The sequence below is a fragment of the Podarcis erhardii genome (assembly GCF_964252035.2).
Source record: "Podarcis erhardii genome assembly, chromosome: 3".
In the NCBI taxonomy this organism is placed as follows: Eukaryota; Metazoa; Chordata; class Lepidosauria; order Squamata; family Lacertidae; genus Podarcis; species Podarcis erhardii.
This window is the reverse complement of record NC_138507.1, coordinates 115,834,986-115,852,231: the sequence shown is the minus strand read 5'-3', so window position 1 is coordinate 115,852,231 and position 17,246 is coordinate 115,834,986. Positions and strand designations below refer to the sequence as shown.

Genomic DNA, 17,246 nt, shown 5'->3' with positions numbered 1-17,246 from the left:
TGCTAGCAGAAGTCCCTGTTCAGGCTTCTGCTAGTGGGACTCATTTGTTGAATCTGGCCCACTCTATGTTTATTATGATACCACCATGAAAGGTGTAGTTGTGGTTTATGACGTTGCTGCTTCTGCTTACTCTTCCCTGTACCTACTTCTCTGGTCCATGTGGTCTGCAACATTTTAGCTCATAAGAGAATGACAGATGTATGCATAGGTAAATGACCACATCTTAAAAAGTAGTCTTTGAATGAACCTAGTCCCCGAATTACTCCCTGAACCCATCTAGCCTAGGCCATTATTCACTATTTTCACTGGCAGTGGCTCTCTAAGTCTTACAGATGGAGACCTTTCTTGATACCAGGCATCCTTTAGCCAGCAGTTCCAGTGTTTGGACCTTGCACATGCAAACACATGCTTTGGCATGGAGATTAGGGGCAATTTCAAGACTAACATAGCCATGCCTCTGGAAATTCATAACAAGAAGCCATGATTCTGGAGATCCATGGACAAGTACAGAAGTTGGCCCATTCTGATCAAAACTTCCCTCATATATAAACATAAGGCAAGCAACCCAGGAATCATTTTTGGGGACAGAATGTCCCATCAGCCATATTGACACTAAACTAAAATTCACATCACTTTATTCCAGTTTAGCTGTCATGAATAGATCATAATTTGAAGAGGGTGCTGAGAATCTGCTGGGGGGGGGGAATCACTCTCACACCTCCAGTGTCCTGGAGAGAAGGAATGGCTGTGGAACCAGTTCAAAGTCATAAGAAAATCCCTTGTCATTCAGACCAAAGGCCCACCTGGTCCAGCAATCTGTTCTCACAGTGGCCAATCAGATGCCTATGGGATGCCCACATTCAGTACCTGAGTGCAACAGTAGTCTCTCAACTTCTGATTCCCAACAATTGCTACAGAGGCATACCGTCTCCGACAGTGGAGGTAAAACATAGCCACTATTATGGCTACTCTGTAATACACATTCTGCTACCCCTTCCTTCTTCAAGCTACCCTTTTAATTTCCAGTTTCATACCAGCCCTTTTACCCTCCCATTATGGTTCTTTTCTTGCACTTCTGGATTCTCTTTCTCCAACGGTAACTTCCCTCCAAAAAAATGAAACATGGAACAACCTGTGGCAAAAGTAGGGAGTGTTTGTGTCTCTTCCTAGCAAAATCAATGCTCCATGTCATTTGCCCCTGCCCACCTGATGGGCATTCCTCTGTGGTAGAAAACACTTGTATCCAAACGGGCTTTGGATTCTCAGTTTTCTGCTACCCATTCTCCTTCCTTTTCTTCCTGGCTTCTATATAATTTGCTGTCTTCTTCAAATCCTCCACCTTCCTCTTCATTGTTCTCTTGCAGTCTCCAGATTTGGTTGACCTTTATGGGGCCATCTCTTAACCTGCCGTGTGGGGATCCCTTGCAGATGACCAGAGTGCCTGGAGACTTATCAGGTCATGCGTCCATAGGAATGACCTCTGGGAGGAGCACAGAGAGAAGAAACATCCTGGTTCACCTGCATCAGCACAAACGGACACCTTCACCTGCCCCAGATGCAATAAAACATGTCTCTCCTGTATCGGTCCCTACAACCACAGCAGTTGCTGTAACCTTCCAACATTTTGACACCACTCCCAAAGACGCACTCCTACATTGTCTCCCAAGGCAGACCGATGCCAACAATTCCTTGCTGATTCTTTGTGGAAGAAGACAGATGAGGCCTATCTTAGTCCTGCATCCTGGCTAACCAAATGCCCATGCGAAACCCGCAAGCAGGACCTGAGCATTACAGCAGTCTCCCCACTTTTAGTCTGTTAGCTAAAGAGTTGAGCTAGAGGTCAACAAAGCCTACATTTGCCATGGACTCACTGGACTGTCTTTGGCAGGTGACTGCCAGCTCCTTGCCTCTAAAATATAAATTTCACAGAGCACTTGTGAAGGTGAGTGACAGTGAGTTTGCATGGTGTGAACAAGACAAGTTTCTTGAGATTCCCCTTTCTTTTAGTTCAGGTCCCTCCCTTTCTATTGCGCATGATTCCCCTTGTAGCTGACCGTTGGACATGTTGTGGAGGCTGGTGGGGACTGGAGGATTACAGATTCCCCCACCTTGCACTAAAACCGATTAAGAAATATCATGGGCCTCCTCATTCCTGCTAATGGAATGTTTCCATTCCCTTTTAAACTCCTCGAGTGAGACCTGTCCTGGATGTTTCACTCACCACACTTACACCCTGAGCTCAGGACATACTGTTTAAATTAAGAACAGCTCCAGGCCAGCATGTTGATAGAGTGAAAGTCCCCACCAGTAAACACCACTGACATGGGCTGAAGGCACCCAGAACGAAACAGTTCAGACTCGCACATTGTGCTCTTCACTACACAGCCGGCGTTTACTAAGGAGGTACCAGTCCCCATGGCAAACACATTGTTTAGACTGGCTTTGAGTGATGTATTTATTGTCTACCGATTCTCCTTGACTCCCCACCCCTCCAGTTTGGCTTTTTCAATTTCTTTGCTGAAACCATAGTTTTAAGATAAAGTTTTCCTGCATGATTCTCATAGATGGCCATCAATCAGGCCCAGATAATTCTTCTGCCATCCCCAACTTTCTCTCCTCGGTGAACTTCTGTGACACTTTTCACCTCTCTTCTTCCTAGATCTCCAGCTTCTCATTTTGATTTTATTTTTTATTTTTAAAAAAGTAGGGTCTGCTTTGTCTTTTCTCCTCCCTGGACAGGATCCAAAAGGCAGACACTCTTGATGCTTCCGCTCTTCTCACATCAGGACAACTCAAAGGATGCTTCTCTTCACATCTCTGGCTTTAGTTTATCTTCTTTGTGAGGAGAAGCTCACTAATTTGCCTTTTCTGCCACGGACCTTCTGCTTCATCCTAGTTCTAAGGGACGTCTCGCTAATGCTTCTCCCTGCTGTTATGACAATGTCTCAAGCCAAAGTCGAAGATTCTTCCCACCTGTCTTGTTCTTCTCATTGTACACAATCTTTGAATTACCTCAAGTAGCTTCCTTCACTCCCCCTTACTTGCAGTCCATTTTTTATTCTTACCACCTTTCCTAACGCTTCACTCCTCTCTCCCTGTATTTGTGTACAGTGTGGTGTTGTGGTTAAGAACGGTGGACTCGTAATCTGGTGAACCGGGTTTGATTCCCCGCTCCTCCACATGCAGCTGCTGGGTGACCTTGGGCCAGTCACACTTCTCTGAAGTCTCTCAGCCTCACTCACCTCACAGAGTGTTTGTTGTGGGGGAGGAAGGGAAAGGAGAATGCTAGCCGCTTTGAGACTCCTTAGGGTAGTGATAAAGCGGGATATTGAATCCAAACTCTTCTTCTTCTGACTCCCCTGTTCATTTCTAAATTACTATATCTGTCTCCATCACCTGTCCCTTCCCTTTTCTACTAGCAACAGAGTAAGGTGGCAAGGTGGACCCCCCCCCAGGGGGAATGGTCATAGCACCTCCTTTGCGTGCAGAAGGTCCCATTTTCAATCCCCCAGCATCTCCATGAAGGTCTGGGAATATCCCCTGTCTAGAACCCTAGAACCCAGTTCGTGTAGGCAGCAATGAGCTAGATAGATCAAAGTTCTGATTCAAGGTAAGGCAGCTCCCTGCATCCCTTGGGGTATAGAAAAGAAAATGTCAGCATAACAGGCTACTGCTGCTTAAATCCCCCTCTTCTGCACAACCATAGAAGTTGCAGGAGCCCTGTCCTCTTTTTCACCTGGCTGCTGTAATGCAGAGCTGGGCCCATTGCATGACCAAAACATGTCTAAGTCCCATTGAGTTCAGTGGTACTTACTCCCAGGTAAGTGTAGGAATGAAGTTACAGCTCCATCCCCATTTGAAATCAACATGGCTGCAAAAGGCACTTAGGTCGTGGGTTATGGCTGTTATCAAGGGCACGTCTACAGAGGTCTTCTCAGAGCTGTGCCAAGTCGTGCGATCCTGAAAAGTCCTGTGGCAATAGTGCCTGCTCCTTGCACAGATACATTAGAGTCCACATGGTGCACTAGACAGATCACGGGGCCAATGCAACTGCTATAGTCCTTGCCGGCCACTATTCAAAACCTCCTTTCATTGGGGGGGGGGTAACTTTGGAGAGGGATTTTCAATGCAACCTGTCATTAGTGTTGCACACTGAACAGTTCCAGAATCTGGTGTGGAAACCCCAGGAAATGGCCGAGGGGGAGAAAGCCAGGGAAAAACTGAGAGGGTCCTGAATTGGGGAGTCATCCCACCTGACATCTTCCTTCCCCCAGCTTTTTTTTGAAAGCAAGCCTTCCACTAATGTAGGTGCCTCCAGAATACTAGGAAGGGGTGCAACACATATATCATTTGTGTTCACATAAAGCCTAGTAAACATGATATTCTGCAGAACATCCATATCCTTTTGGGGTTTTCAGATGCTAGGTGACCACGACTGGGCCATTAAAAAATACCCCATCCTCGGATCAGTTTGCCACCCTATTGCTTTCACCTTGCAAATAAGCCTCCAGGTGTCTTTAAATCATTTAGTTAGACATACCCACGTATATTAGTTATTTTGTGGCACACAGAGAGAAAGGAGGAGAGATGGGGGAAGAAAAAATCCTGTTCTGATTTAAAAATGCTTGCCGGTCTGGTCACCTGGAGACTATTCTTAACTCGCCACAGGAGACTTCTATACAGTGCGTATATCATAGGGAACTGTGTGGAAATTCTCACTAGAAAGCTGATGAATTTCCATGAGGGCTTTAAAGCAAAAACAAAAACAAATTTGCAACTTGATGTGGAAAACTGAACTCGGAGGGGGAATGGGGAGAAGAGAAATGGAGAAAAATCAACAGTTTCACCAATCCCTTTCCAAAGGCAGTAGAGGCTTTGCTCCAGAAACACAGGGCTCTGGTTTTGCTTCAGCAAGAAGCAAGCCAAGACTGAGTCCTCTGTCGTACCAACAGTAGCAATTGCATCTTGCTTGTTAGACCTGGGAGGTGCTGCTTTAGTTAAAGGGACCCAGCTTTCTCCAGTAGTCTCCCAAGAGCGTGGAAGCCTCTGGTCTCACTGGGACATCTGCCAAAGACATCCTTGAGCTGGCCCCACAGGCTCGCATGGTAGCAGTGTTTCCCGGGGCTGCCCCTTCATCCCCTTCTCCTTCTGGTTAGGAGTCCTCGACTCCATCTCCTGAAGAAGAGGACCCTGACTCCAAGTTCCTGACAGTCCTCAGTGCAAAAGCTTGTTGTGGTGTTGTGGTTAAGAGCGGTGGACTCGTAATCTGGTGAACCGGGTTTGATTCCCCGCTCCTCCACATGCAGCTGCTGGGTGACCTTGGGCCAGGCACACTTCTCTGAAGTCTCTCAGCCCCACTCACCTCACAGAGTGTTTGTTGTGGGGGAGGAAGGGAAAGGAGAATGTTAGCCGCTTTGAGACTCCTTAAAGGGAGTGAAAGGCGGGATATCAAATCCAAACTCTTCTTCTTCTTGTGGGGGAGCGGACAATTTTGCATTGTCCTTCACCCCCTGCATGAAGGAGAAGAATTACATGATATGGTTTGCAGCATGGAGCACCTGCCTCAGACTGAACATGGAGGGGCAGGATGAATGCCTCTGTTGTTCCACTACATAAAGAGGACAGTAATTTGAGGGTGGGAAGGAGCTTACTCCAACCAAGATGGTGGCGTCAAACAAACTCGGTCTCTGCTCTTCCTGTGGAGGCAAAGACTCATTATTTTGATTGGCTGGGCCATTATATTTGATCTTTAGGCATTAAACATTATTAAAAGAGTTCTATGCCATTCTGTTGTGTTGGTGTTATGGAGTTGTTTGTACCATGGGAGTGACTTCCAATTTCATTTCCCCCGCCCCCTCTTTTTTTAAAAAAAAGTTCATCTGGTTACAAAACAATCATAGCCATTATTTAAGTTTCCATTACATTGCACATGTATAGAATGTGAAGTATAAATATGTCACCCCGTCTACGTCTGTCTTCATCTCTGGCGGGGGGGGGGACCCCCAGCAAATTAAGCCTGCAAAATATGCTTTACAAATGCCTGTAAATCACGTTATAGCTGGGCATCTTCAGTTTTTCATACTGAGAAAACCAGCTAGGATCACTGGGCATGTCGCCAGATCCCAGAAATCCTAGAAATAACATTACACTCACCCAAACTCCTTCTCTTACAATTCCGTTAAGAGTTTGGGGAAGGGCTGTAGCTCAGTCATGGCCCAGGTTCAATCCCCAGCATCTCTTGGTGGGACTGAGAACATCTCCAGACTGAATCCTAGAGGTCCATTTCCAGCAAGAGTCAACAATGCTGAGGTTGACTTGGTATAAGGCAGCTTCCCATGCTCCTCTTCCTTAGCTTATACAAGGGTGTAGGCAAGCTATGGTGCTTCATTGAAGGATGCATAGGTGGAACCTCTGTAGGGAATAAGTGGGCGGAGGCCTGTGTTGCTGTCCCTTGAGCTTCCATCATCCCAGACCAATGGCTATACTGTTGGGTCTGTGGAAGATAGCGTCCAGAAACATCTGGAGGGCAGTGTGTTGGCTACCCCCACTTTACTGAGTTGCAAGAGAGATTTCCATTCCTGTTCACCATATGGGAATAAATAATCTGATGCTTATTCATTGGTCCAACATTGGGATTGAGCTGCACAGCATTGATAAACCGAAAGGGCAGGCCACAATTATTTATTTTCATTTTTTTAAAAAAAACAAAATGCCAACCAAGGCTCGACACACTGGACCATTTCCAAGAGCTAAGAACACCAGGAGTGCCCCACAGGATCAGACCACAGTCCTATTTAGTCCTGCCATATTGGCCAACCAACTGGGAAGTCCATAAGCAAGACTCACCATTTGCGAGTCCTGGAAACTGGAGTTCAGAGAGGCATACTCTCTGACGCACCTTGGACTGGGCTTGCAATGACATTTGCATACCAAACACAATACAGGGAGGTGCGATGGCAGGAATGCCGTAGGCAAGAAAGATGGTCACTGTGGGAGCCACATAATTGTTGGAAGGCTTGGGGAAGAAAGGGAAAGGCGAACTTTGGCGGTAAGAAGGGCCCATTTGCCCATGTCTGGGGAGCTGAGGCAGCAACAGAGGTTGATGGCAAGGCAACGTTTGGAAAGTTCAATCTCTTAAGAGCGGCTCATGTTTGAAACCTTTAGCCCTGCGTGTGACCTGGTTGGAAGGCAGACCTCTTTACAGGCCACGTTCCAGGGCGTTGCTTGAATAACTGGAAGATAATTAGGTGGGTGAGTGGGTGGGTGGGTGGGTGAGAAGGGAGGCCAGTCATCAAGAAGCGAGCGGGATGGAAACAGAATAATAACACAACTTTTTAAGATGACAGTGCAGGGTGGCCAGAACACTAAGCAAAAAAGAAAGAGAAAGAAGTAGTAATACCAAATGTGACATTTTTCCAGCGGTGTGATAAATTAATGGTGTTATAAAAGCATGAACCATTGAGGCCCATTCGCTGTTTGTTAGTTTTCTGAAATGGATTCTGACGGCAACCGTAATGTATTCTTAAGCTGTGCCAACATTCTGTACAAGCCTGACCGATGGTCCTGTGAAACATTTCCCTATTTATATATATATTTCTGGTGAGGGAAAGGGAGAAAACTCAATAAAAGGAGGGAGGTGGTTCAAGGCGGCGGGACAGGTAACAGAAGCATTGTCACTGCACATCTTGAGGCCAAAGAACCTCGAAAGGGGAAGCCATTGCAAATGGAAAGCCTTTGTTATTGGCTTTCTGCAGGCTTTGGGTGGACCTTGAAATTATATGTGAGAAGAATGCATGACTAACTCTCACCGAAGGGCTACAACGCTTTAGCCCTTTCAAGGGCTACAGAGCTGCACTGACTCAAAGAATTCCATCTACATAGAAAACTGGGATGTCAAAGAGGGCTACACGTCAAGCTTGTTCTTAACATGCTAGATTTCTATGTGTGGGAACTGGGGGGGGGGGGATTCACACCCGGTCATGAACTCTCGGTGATTACTAGTCCATAGGACCTTCGTACTAAACAAAAAAGGCCAGGAGGAGCCTCATGAACCCAGAAAGTAGTTCATGCTGCGCTTTTGTCAGGGCTGCTTCCTATGTTGTAAATCGATGACACCAGAGTTCTGCTATGACTTTCTTCTGGCCATGGAGATGTATCATGGGAAGAATGGGTTTGTAAGCAAGGATATAATGTCCCTGCTGGGTTTTGCAAAGGGTGTGTGGTGTACCTAGGGAGAACTCCTAGCCCCCCATGGCTCTACCAACCACCATCTTTTCCTCCAGGCAGACCTCTGGAGACCATCCCTCACCCCACCGTCTTGCATCTATTTGCTTACATTTCAAGAAAGCCATTGGGAAGCCCTAAAACAAAAATTACAGCACAGTGCAAATAATATAACCACCTTTCAACCCAGAACCTCCATCCTATACTTAAGTGGTGTTCAGCTGCCCACTGAGCTCCGTGTCATGAGTTTGGCAGCGTCTGTGAATGAAGCCGTCACACTGGTGTTGTTGGGTACCAGTCCAAAGAAGAGAGAGGAGAACATCAGATCAGAGAACAGAAGAGGCACAAAACACGGAAAGAATTCTTCATATCAGACTTCCACGTCCAGAGTTCCTGACAAAGCCAGCCAAGTTTGGGAGGGCGCAAGGACAGTTGCCTAAATCTCATGCCGTGGGAGGTCCTCCTCGTGGGATCAGATGGCAACCTTTGCATCTCAACGAAGACCTTGCATTGACTAATTATGATTTTTATTTTGATGAGTATGCTGTGTGTTGGTCTCGATTCAAAGGCTCCAATCCAGCAAAGGGGAAGTCCACCTGTGTGTGCAACAGCTGATGCAGATGTGCATGCAGAAACACATGTGGAGGGCCAATCACAAGTAATCATGTCCAGCCCCTTAAACACGAATTCCCACCCACAGCCGTGTGTGTGTGTGTGTGTGTGTGTGTGTGTGAGAGAGAGAGAGAGAGAGAGAGAGATATTAATTGCATGTGCTGGATTGGGACCACTGGATTGCTATGCCTAGATATTATAAGAGTCTGTTATCTTGGATGAGTCGCCAATCACCCAGTGTGTTTCAGTCTCTTATTTGTGAACATGAACATTTTGACTTTCGGTCCATATTACACCTTTTTCTTCTTCTTCTTCTTCTTCTTCTCCCCGCCCCCCTCTGCCCCCCTGTCCTTTCTTCCTTTTCCTTTTCCTTTTGCAGGCTGGCGTAGCGCCCAGGGGACGCTTGATGCATGGCAGATTCCGGACGGAAGCCCAAGGACGCTTAAATTCTGAGAGAATGTGAAACGCAGAAGGGGATGTCTCTGCGTCCCTGACATCCACGTGGGGCTTGCTCTCGGGTTGTTTTTTTGTGGCGCCGTCTGGCTGAGCAGCTCCAGAAGTTGCCACGCAAAAGGCGGGAACCGACCGAGCCCCCTGCTACTACTGCCTGCCCGAAGACTCTTTATTTATATATTTTTAACAGAGTATAAAAAACGTGTCATTAAAAAAACCACCCAACTTCCATCAAGGGCTTTCCATGTTTCCCCGTTACCTCCCCTCTCTTTTATTTGATAATCTTCCGTCTTCGATCTGGAAAGCTGCCTGAAAGCAGGTTGATGGAGCAGGATTGGGGGAAAATTGGTCCTCCGGATGTTGCTTGAACTATAATTCCCATCATCCATAGCAAGCGTGGTCAATGGCTGGGGAAGATGGGAGTTGCACTTCAGCCACATCTGGAAAGCCAAAGGTTCCTCACACCTGTGACAAGTGCGACCTAGCGCAGTTGACTACAAAATAAATCTTCTCAACACATACCCGTTCTGGTAATTTGAGGAACATCCAGAATGTGACAGGACCCCTCCCACCTATAAAATAAAGAGTGTGGGTAAAGTCCACGGTTTTTTTGTAATGTGAAATGTTGGCTCAAGATCTTGGAGAACCGCTATCAGGCAAAGTAGAGATGATTGGGCTTTATCAGGGCCATCCTAGGTGGTGCCCTGGAGATATTGTTGAGCTCCAGTGCTTATCAACCCCAGCCGGGGACGATGGGAGCTATATTCCTCCACCACCGGAGCTCACCAGTAGTCTGGCTCAGTATAAGGTAATGGCCTTCAACTCTTTACTAACCAAGGTCCAAGAGGGAGAAGGGATGTCTTTCTGATCTGCAAGAGTCTTCAGAGGCCAATATTACCGCGAGGTTGCTATTATTATTATTATTATTATTATTATTATTATTATTATTAGCCCCAGCCACTCTGAGTGGCTTCTAACAAATCAAAACACATACAATTAAATATCCACACACTCACTGCTGGCAGCAACTGCCGTGGTAGGAGCAAACCTGGGTGTCAACCCTGTGCATGAGAAGAGCCTGCAGGATCAGGCCAGTGACCCATTGTAGACTAACGTCCTTTTCTCAGAGTGCCTGCAGGGAACCCGCCAAGCGGGACCTGAGCGCAAGAGTCCTCTTCTCCCCCATCTGTGGCTTCCAGAAACTGGTATTCTGAGACATACTGGCTCTGGCCATGGAAGCAGAGCAGAGCCATCATAGCTAGTGGTCCCTGATAGACTCATCTTCCATGAATTTATCCGATGCTCTTTTAAAGTCATCAGAGTTGGCGGCTATCACTGCCTTCCCTGGGAATGAGTTCCATAGTTTAGCTCTGCCTTGGTACCTTGAAGGCACTGAGAGTTTCCCCTCACTGGCTGAGGGGGTCTTGGTTATTTGGCCTGTCAAATATCGTGACTCAGCTGTAAGTTAAGAGAGGCAGAGGCAATGTCAGTTCCTGCTCCTGCTGGTCTGCCTCCTACGCTGGGCCAACTTCACATTTTATATCAGATTGTTGGAATATTTTTTAAGATTGCAATCCACCTTGGGTGCCTTGGCAGGAAAGGTGATATATATGTATATATAGAAATGCAATAAAGTATTTGACCATGATCAAGTACTATAAAATGTCCCATAAAAATACTGGGGAAGGGCATCTGTTTTGCATGCAAAAGGTCCTCGGTTCAGTCCCCATCATCTCCAGGTCTGAAAATCCTGCAGAGATGCTGCCAGTCAGTGTAGACAATATTGAGCCAGATGTACCAGTGGTCTGACTTGCTATAAGCTTCACATGCCCAGAGCACCCTTTAGGGTCAGACTCACCATTCAGGCAAAACAAGGCAGGCAGGGGACTGATTTTTAGATTTCATGAGCTGGCAGCAGATGTTTAGTTATTTGATTTATCCGTGCTTCATGTTTGTGTCGGAGAGATGCTTACGGGATTCTTATTTTTTGCCTCGGGCGCCAAAATAACTTCACAAGCCTTGGGCACTGTGCATCAGGACTTTGCAAGGTGACGCCATTGGCTGCAGGCAGGAAAATGTCTTAGGCCTGCCCTTGTGTAAGTGGCCGGATTGGGGCCCCCGCTGCCACCTTCCACCACGCCAGTTGTGGCTTCCTTCAGGGTTTAAGATGAAGCAGGAAGGTGGCACAAACAGACATTAAAGGATCACAGGTCATGAGTGAATGGGGGAAACCATGGAGTCATTGCTTTAGCTCAAGAGAAGCAGGGCCTCCATACTGTAAATGCCATGGCAGATTTCTGCAAAGCCGATACGATGAACTGGCTGCCAGAGCCTTAGAGAACATAGTATTTATTTGTTCGTTTCTTGAAAAAGCTCAGCGCTGTACAAAAACAGGACTGGCAACCTCAAGGATTTGTAGTTAAGAACCTAGGAAGCTGCCAGGCCACTGGGGCACCCAGCTCAGGGGTGAATAAGCCCCGGGGCCAGGGGACAAAATGTGGCCCTCCAGGCTTGGGTTTTTCAACCCCTCGGTTTCAAATGCTGAGTCCCACCCCTATCCTCAGTCACCACACATCTTTGTATAGCCTACTGGGGAACACTCACGTTAAGCAACCTGGTTGGTTCATGTAGCTTGCTGGGTTCACGTGCAACTCTTTCAAAATGGAGCACTGGCTCAGCGAGACAGCTGATTAGCTTGTCATGTTTGCTTATAGGGAGCAGACTTATACTGAGCCAGCCCATTGGTTACTGTTGCCCTGTATTGTTTACACTGCGTAGACTCCAGGGTGTTGGGCCAGTCCCATTACCTTAGATTAGGCACCCCCAAACTTGGCCCTCCAGATATTTTGGGACTACAGTTCCCATCATCCCTGACCACTGGTCCTGTTAGCTAGGGATGGTGGGAGTTGTAGTCCCAAAACAGATGGAGGGCTGAGTTTGGGGATGCCTGCCTTTTGCTGGAAATACCAAGGACCAAGTTACTCAAGGACCAAGTTACCCAAAATGGTGTGCTGCAGCCCCATCGTCTCTGGCCACGTTGGCTGGGGCTGATGGGAGTTGGTAGACTGAACATACGGAGGGCACAATGTTGGCTACCTCTGGACTATGTAGCTCGTATGCCTTTGAATCAGAACTAGCTAACATGGCACCCTCCAAGTGTCGCTAGACTACAATTCCCATCAACATTGGCCATTGACCTTGCAGGCTGATGTTAGACAGATTCCTACAACACCCGGAAGGTTGGCTATTCCGGCTTTAAAATCATCTACGACATTTCCTGTTCCAAACTAAATAACAAGCAAAACCATATATATCCACACTGGACGATTCGGAGCCGTGGGCGGCATTAAGTTCCCAGAAGAAGCACTGAATTCATTCTCGCAACTCTGCATTCTAACAATCATATTGGTATTTATTCTTGTCGCACTCCATGTGAGTTTCCCAGCCGTCTTAATTTATCATTTGTGTGCAGCTGGGTGATGCTGATTGTGATGTACCGCATTTCTGTTGCTTAAATGTGTACTTTGGGGGCGGGGGCGGGGGAAAGGGGAGAGCTGTGCGGGGGAGGGGAAACACAACATGCTTTACTTTGTGTTTGTTTTTTGGGAGAAAAAAAAATAAGAAACAACAACAAAAACCTGAAACGTATTTGTGTCAACCAGTGATTGCACATCGGCGGCAGCTATATTCTCCTGTGGGGTGAGGTGGGGGTTGCTAATAAATTTCTTTTAACAATGGTCCCCAACACTTAAGAGATGGTTAAAAAAAAAATCTGCCTTATCCTGGCTGTTCAACAAGGTACAGAACCTAAGTTCCTCCTTAAAGACCCTGCCAGCTCGGTTGATCATCTAAACCTGCTTCTATAGAGTCACTGTTTTCAGGTGGGACTCACTCTCACACCAGCCCATTCCAATCAGGCAATGGAGGTGGAGGTGGAGCTCCTTTGCAACAGATCTGTATCCCCCTCTAAAACCAGCTTCTTGTGCTAAGGAAAGTGGCCAGAAAACGCACCGGAAAGGGCGGGATAACATTCGCTTGACGCAGCGTCATCTAGTGTCCCCACCAAAAAATCAGAATGGATGTTCAATAGATGGATGAGGTAATCTAAGCACTGTGCAAACTTTGTGCAAACGAATCAGGATAGCTGCTCCATAAACAGGTCACCTGGCAGCGATGCTTCCTAACTCGACAGGTGGGTGCACGGGTGGAGTCAATGTTCATGTGAGAAGACTTGGCGAGAGGGATGGCATAGGGTGTGGGGAGCGGTGCTGTCCTGCTGTCCACTGATCTCTACCCCCTTTTGCCACCACGTGTTGCAAGCAGCGGAGAAATGCTCTGTCCAGAGTTATTCCCTGAGCAATTAAGAAAACTCATAATCGGAGTCTCCCCACTTCTGCAGGCGTTACGTTCCCAGGTACCGTGCGTATACATGAAATCGCATAGAGTGGGGAACACCATCTAAAAAGCTTGTACATACCCTCTAAACATCTGGAAACCCTCTAAAAACCAGCAGAACTTACCAGATGGGTACGAATGGTGGCAACAATGTGGAAACAACGGCTGGGGGTGGGTGGGTAGACTTGTATCCTGAACTGCCTGGCTGTGAATCAGAGGTAGAGTGTGCCTTTTTTGCAGTTTAAATCTATCTATTTGTTTAATCATTTCCCACTGCCATGAATATACGCAGTCACACACAAGTAGTGGGGAGATAGATGGCTGTACAAGCAAGCCAAGCCTCGCTTTGGGTGAGGGGGTGAAACACCCACATGCACCTCCCTGATTCAATGGCCTATCTGCTTTTAGGAAAGCTTCTTTCCATCTCCTAAGCAAAGTCATGAACCATACGGTGAGAAATAGAACTGAACCTTATATATACAGTATATATATATAGAGAGAGGGAACATTTAGAAACAATGAAAAACATATAAAAGAATGCAATGCTACCACATACTCCCACAAGTAATAACTATCAGGTTGTGTCAGGATTGGTGTGTTTCGGCAATCAAATGCTTTGGTAAACAGGAATTGTTTTAAAATCTTTCCTGAAAAGTTAACAGTGAGGGAGACAGATGCACCTCACTAGGGAAGGCGTGCCACAAATGCAGACCCACCACCAAGAAGGCCCTGTCATGAGTCACTGCCAACCAGGTAGCAGACAGAAGCTGCATCACCCAAAGGGTCTCCCCTGCTAATTGGAGGACACGGGATGGTTGGTACTGAGGGAGACACACTTCTAAGTACTTGGGCTCCAAGTAGCTTATGGCAGCTGGTGAAATGCTTTCTGCAATACATGGAGTGGTGTGGGAGAACCTCCCTGGTGTCTCCTCACTTGGCTCCAGTAAGAGGAATACAAGCACCATGAGGCTGGAGCAAAACCACATGGGAAGGCATGCATGAAGGCTGGTCCTCTGATCCAGATTCTGACACATGGTTTGTCTGTCCCACTCAACTGGTTGGTTTCTTACATTACTGGAACAACGCGGGGTGGAGTCAAAGACTTCTATAGAGTCACTGTTTTCAGGTGGGACTCACTCTCACACCAGCAAACAACTACTTGGGCTTTCTGCAGATTGACGTTTGCTCCGATTGAGCTTTAAAGAGCAGCTTTCTACACAGAAAGCATGGAGCTTTAAAGCTTGGACCATACCTGGAGAGTGTGGATAAGCCCTAGAAGCCAGTAAACCTGGCAAGCATGTGATCAGTTCCACCTCTGCAGCATCAATAGGAACCTGGGGGAGCCACCATGATGCCCCCCTCCCCAAGATATTGCGGACTACAGCTCCCATCATTCCCAGCCACCATGGCCTCCCTGTCTACAGGAAACTGCCTTATGCCAACTTAAACAATGGGTCCATCGACATTCGTTCGTCCTTAACCTGATGCCTTACAGATCTCTTTGGAGGACAGTTCCCATCAGCCCCAGCCAGCATGGTGGATGGTCAGGGATGATGGGAGTTGTGGTCCTCACCATCTGGTATGTTTAGACTGGAGAAGATAAGACTGAGAGGCAAATATCTGAAGGGAGGAGGAGCTTGTTTTCTCCTGCTCCAGAGGGTAGGACACAAACCAAGAGATTCAAGTTCAAGAAAGGAGATTCCGATTAAACACCAGGGAGAACTTTCTGATGGTAAGAGCTGGAAGGTGGTGGGTTCTCCTTACTTGGAGGTTCTTAAGCAGATGTTGGGTTGTCATCTCCCCCAGATGGTTCAGCTGCAGTTCCTGCATTGCAGAGGCTTCAACTAGGTGACCCTTGGTTTCCCTTCCAGTCCCGAAAATTCTTTGAGTCGATGCATTTGCATTTCTCTGCCCTGTTCTACACCAGCACAGAAAGTTGCAATATCATGACATGCAGGAGAGAAGACCTCACATGATGGCAACCACAGCTTCATCCCTGTACCTGATATGGCCCAAAATACAGTGGTACCTCGGGTTAAGTACTTAATTCGTTCCGGAGGTCCATACTTAACCTGAAACTGTTCTTAACCTGAAGCACCACTTTAGCTAATGAGGCCTCCTGCCGCCGCCAGAGCACAATTTCTGTTCTCATCCTGAAGCAAAGTTCTTAACCTGAAGCACTATTTCTGGGTTAGCGGAGTCTGTAACCTGAAGCGTATGTAACCTGAAGCGTCTGTAACCCGAGGTACCACTGTAGTGAACTCTTTTTGGCTTCCCAAATCTAGCCTTTTGCCTGTGAGGATCTGAAAAAAGTGAAACGAAATGACAGAAACAAGATGGCGCAAAGGCATTGGCCTGATGGCGCTGCTTGGAGCCTATCGTGCTTCTCTCGGCATGCCGTAATCTTTAACAGAGTCTCTTGGCAGTAAAACATAGCAAAGGTTAACCCATTTGTGACACCGCCTTCCCCTCAACCCCAGACCTTAAAAATTACATTGATTAAGACATCACGAGCCATCGGCTCGGCGATATAATTTTTTACAGGGTGCTAATAAAACGGAAAGGACCTGCTCGTTAAAGCACACTAATTTCAGAGGCTCTCAAGGAACTGACATCCTTATCGGAATCTCCAAACAGGATCTTAAAAGACAAACACACAGAAAACAGCAGCACATTCTCATTCCAGCTCCGCAGAGCACATCCTGCTAGGTAATCCAAATAGCCAATAGCAATACTTGAAGCCTGTCAGCTAGAATATTTAGTTCTGTTCTGGAAGGTGGCAGGATAACTATTAACTTCAGGGAAAGGTGAATTGAAATGGGCTCCTTCGTGGGCTTTTAGAGATTATTCTGCTTAATATGCCATTTATTTGGCACTCATGTTTCCAGGCAAATGCACAGTTCATCTTACTCCTTTTGATTTGGTGTGTCTTGCCCTGTTATTGAGGCACTGAAATGTCTCCTCGGCTCGTTATTAGATCTTCAGTATTCACTTATTCTAATGGGGTGGTTGTTGTTGTTGCTGCTGCTGCCAGCAAACCCCTTGATTTGCATTAATATTTCGGACTAGAGGGCTGGGATTGATGGCTGGAGCTTTCAGGCATCTAGCTGCAATGGGATCTTAAAGCAGCCGCTGCAGCATTTGAGACCAGTCACCAAGGCACCTTTATTTATTTATTTAGCCAGGGGGCCACATTTCTTTCTTTGGAAACATCCAAAGGCCACAGGTGGGTGGTGGGCAAATGCAAAACAGCCATAGCAAACTTAACTTCATAACAACCTTAGGTAAAGGTAAAGGGACCCCTGACCATTAGGTCCAGTCGTGACCGACTCTGAGGTTGCGGCGCTCATCTCGCTTTATTGGCTGAGGGAGCTGGCGTACAGCTTCTGGGTCATGTGGCCAGTATGACTAAGCTGCTTCTGGCGAACCAGGGCAGCGCATGGAAACGCCGTTTACCTTCCTGCCAGAGCGGTACCTATTTATCTACTTGCACTTTGATGTGCTTTCGAACTGCTAGGTTGGCAGGAGCAGGGACTGAGCAACGGGAGCTCACCCTGTTGTGG

At 47.0% G+C, this 17,246-nt stretch overlaps 1 protein-coding gene across 1 annotated transcript in view; it reads left to right on the top strand.

Moving 5' to 3' along the window:
• BCL11A (BCL11 transcription factor A) overlaps window positions 1-12,812 on the top strand; it is a 248,694-nt gene extending 235,882 nt beyond the window's left edge. The window contains exon 4 of the mRNA XM_081854648.1: window positions 9,215-12,812. Coding sequence (XP_081710774.1) covers window positions 9,215-9,288 — 74 coding nt within the window. The 3' untranslated portion in view covers window positions 9,289-12,812. The remainder of the gene's footprint in view (window positions 1-9,214) is intronic.
• The last annotated feature ends 4,434 nt before the right edge of the window (window positions 12,813-17,246 follow it).